Source organism: Priapulus caudatus, unplaced genomic scaffold, assembly GCF_000485595.1.
Source record: "Priapulus caudatus unplaced genomic scaffold, Priapulus_caudatus-5.0.1 Scaffold3269, whole genome shotgun sequence".
Classification (NCBI taxonomy): domain Eukaryota; kingdom Metazoa; phylum Priapulida; class Priapulimorpha; order Priapulimorphida; family Priapulidae; genus Priapulus; species Priapulus caudatus.
Window position 1 is genome coordinate 5,650 of NW_014580330.1, and position 1,097 is coordinate 6,746.

Sequence of the window (1,097 nt, forward strand, 5' to 3'; positions counted from 1 at the left end):
GATAGTATGTGGCAGCATCTACCAGGGACGCTGCGACCGCCACCATCTCAGCTCCCCCTAACCTCCTCTCTCTCTATCTCTCTAACCTCCTCTCTCTCTCTCTCTAACCTCCTCTCTCTCTCTCTCTATCTGCAGGTGAGTTGATAGTATGTGGCAGCATCTACCAGGGACGCTGCGACCGCCACCATCTCAGTGACATCACGAAAACCGTCGCTCCGAACGAGCTGACCACTGTCCACCCGGTCGCCACGAACAATGCCACCGCGTCGACGGTAGCGTTCATCGCTCCCGGCGTCCCGGACCCCGCGCGCATCAACGTGCTCTACGTCGCAACGACGCTCACCAGGGGGCTCTACCGTCACCGCGTTCCCTCGGTCGCGAGCCGGAGTCTCCAGGCGGGGAAGATGTTCGATCTCGCTGTTCGCGGAATCAGCAAGAGTTCCTCGGTGGTCATCTTGGATGAGTATCGGGATGTGTTCGGCGTGGAGTACCGCGCGGGGTTTCACCACGAGGGCTTCAGTTACCTCGTGCAGACCCAGCCGCGCTCCGTCGCGCGCGAACACCTGGAACAAGCGCGCGCCACTCGCATATCGCGCGTCTGCGACCACGACGACAACTTCGATTCCTACACGGAGGTGGCGCTAGAGTGCCGCGCGCGCGGCGACGGTGGCGCCGTCTACGACATCGCCCAGGCGGCCGTGCTCGTGTCGCCGGGGCGCCACCTAGCGGACAGCTTCGGGATTTCGCCGTCGAAGAAAGTGCTGGCGGTTGTTTTCGCGGCGGCGGCGGGGGCGGGGGACGCCAGGGGGCGCCGCGGGTCCGCGCTGTGCGTCTACACGATGGCGCTGGTGTCGCGGATGTTTCGGGAGAACGTGCAGATGTGCTATAACGGCTCGGTGCCCGACCGCGGGCTCGGATACATCAACCGCTTCGACAAGGGATGCCCCACCGGATCGGTGAGTCATCGTGTGACCTCTGTGTGACTGACCTCTGAACTTACCTCTGTGACTTCGGAATTGACATTACTCAATCATCTCTCTCTCTCTCTCTCGCTCTCTCTCTCTCTCGCTCTCTCTCTCTCTCGCTCTCTCTCTCTC

The 1,097-nt window shown here is 62.2% G+C and overlaps 1 protein-coding gene across 1 annotated transcript in view; it reads left to right on the forward strand.

Moving 5' to 3' along the window:
* The window catches only part of LOC106819353 (plexin-B-like), a gene marked incomplete at its 5' end in the record, with an annotated part of 4,882 nt that overhangs the window by 1,896 nt on the left and 1,889 nt on the right, over positions 1–1,097 (forward strand). Inside the window, one exon of the mRNA XM_014824000.1 lies at positions 136–956. Within this exon, the coding sequence (XP_014679486.1) occupies positions 136–956 (821 nt within the window). The remainder of the gene's footprint in view (positions 1–135; positions 957–1,097) is intronic.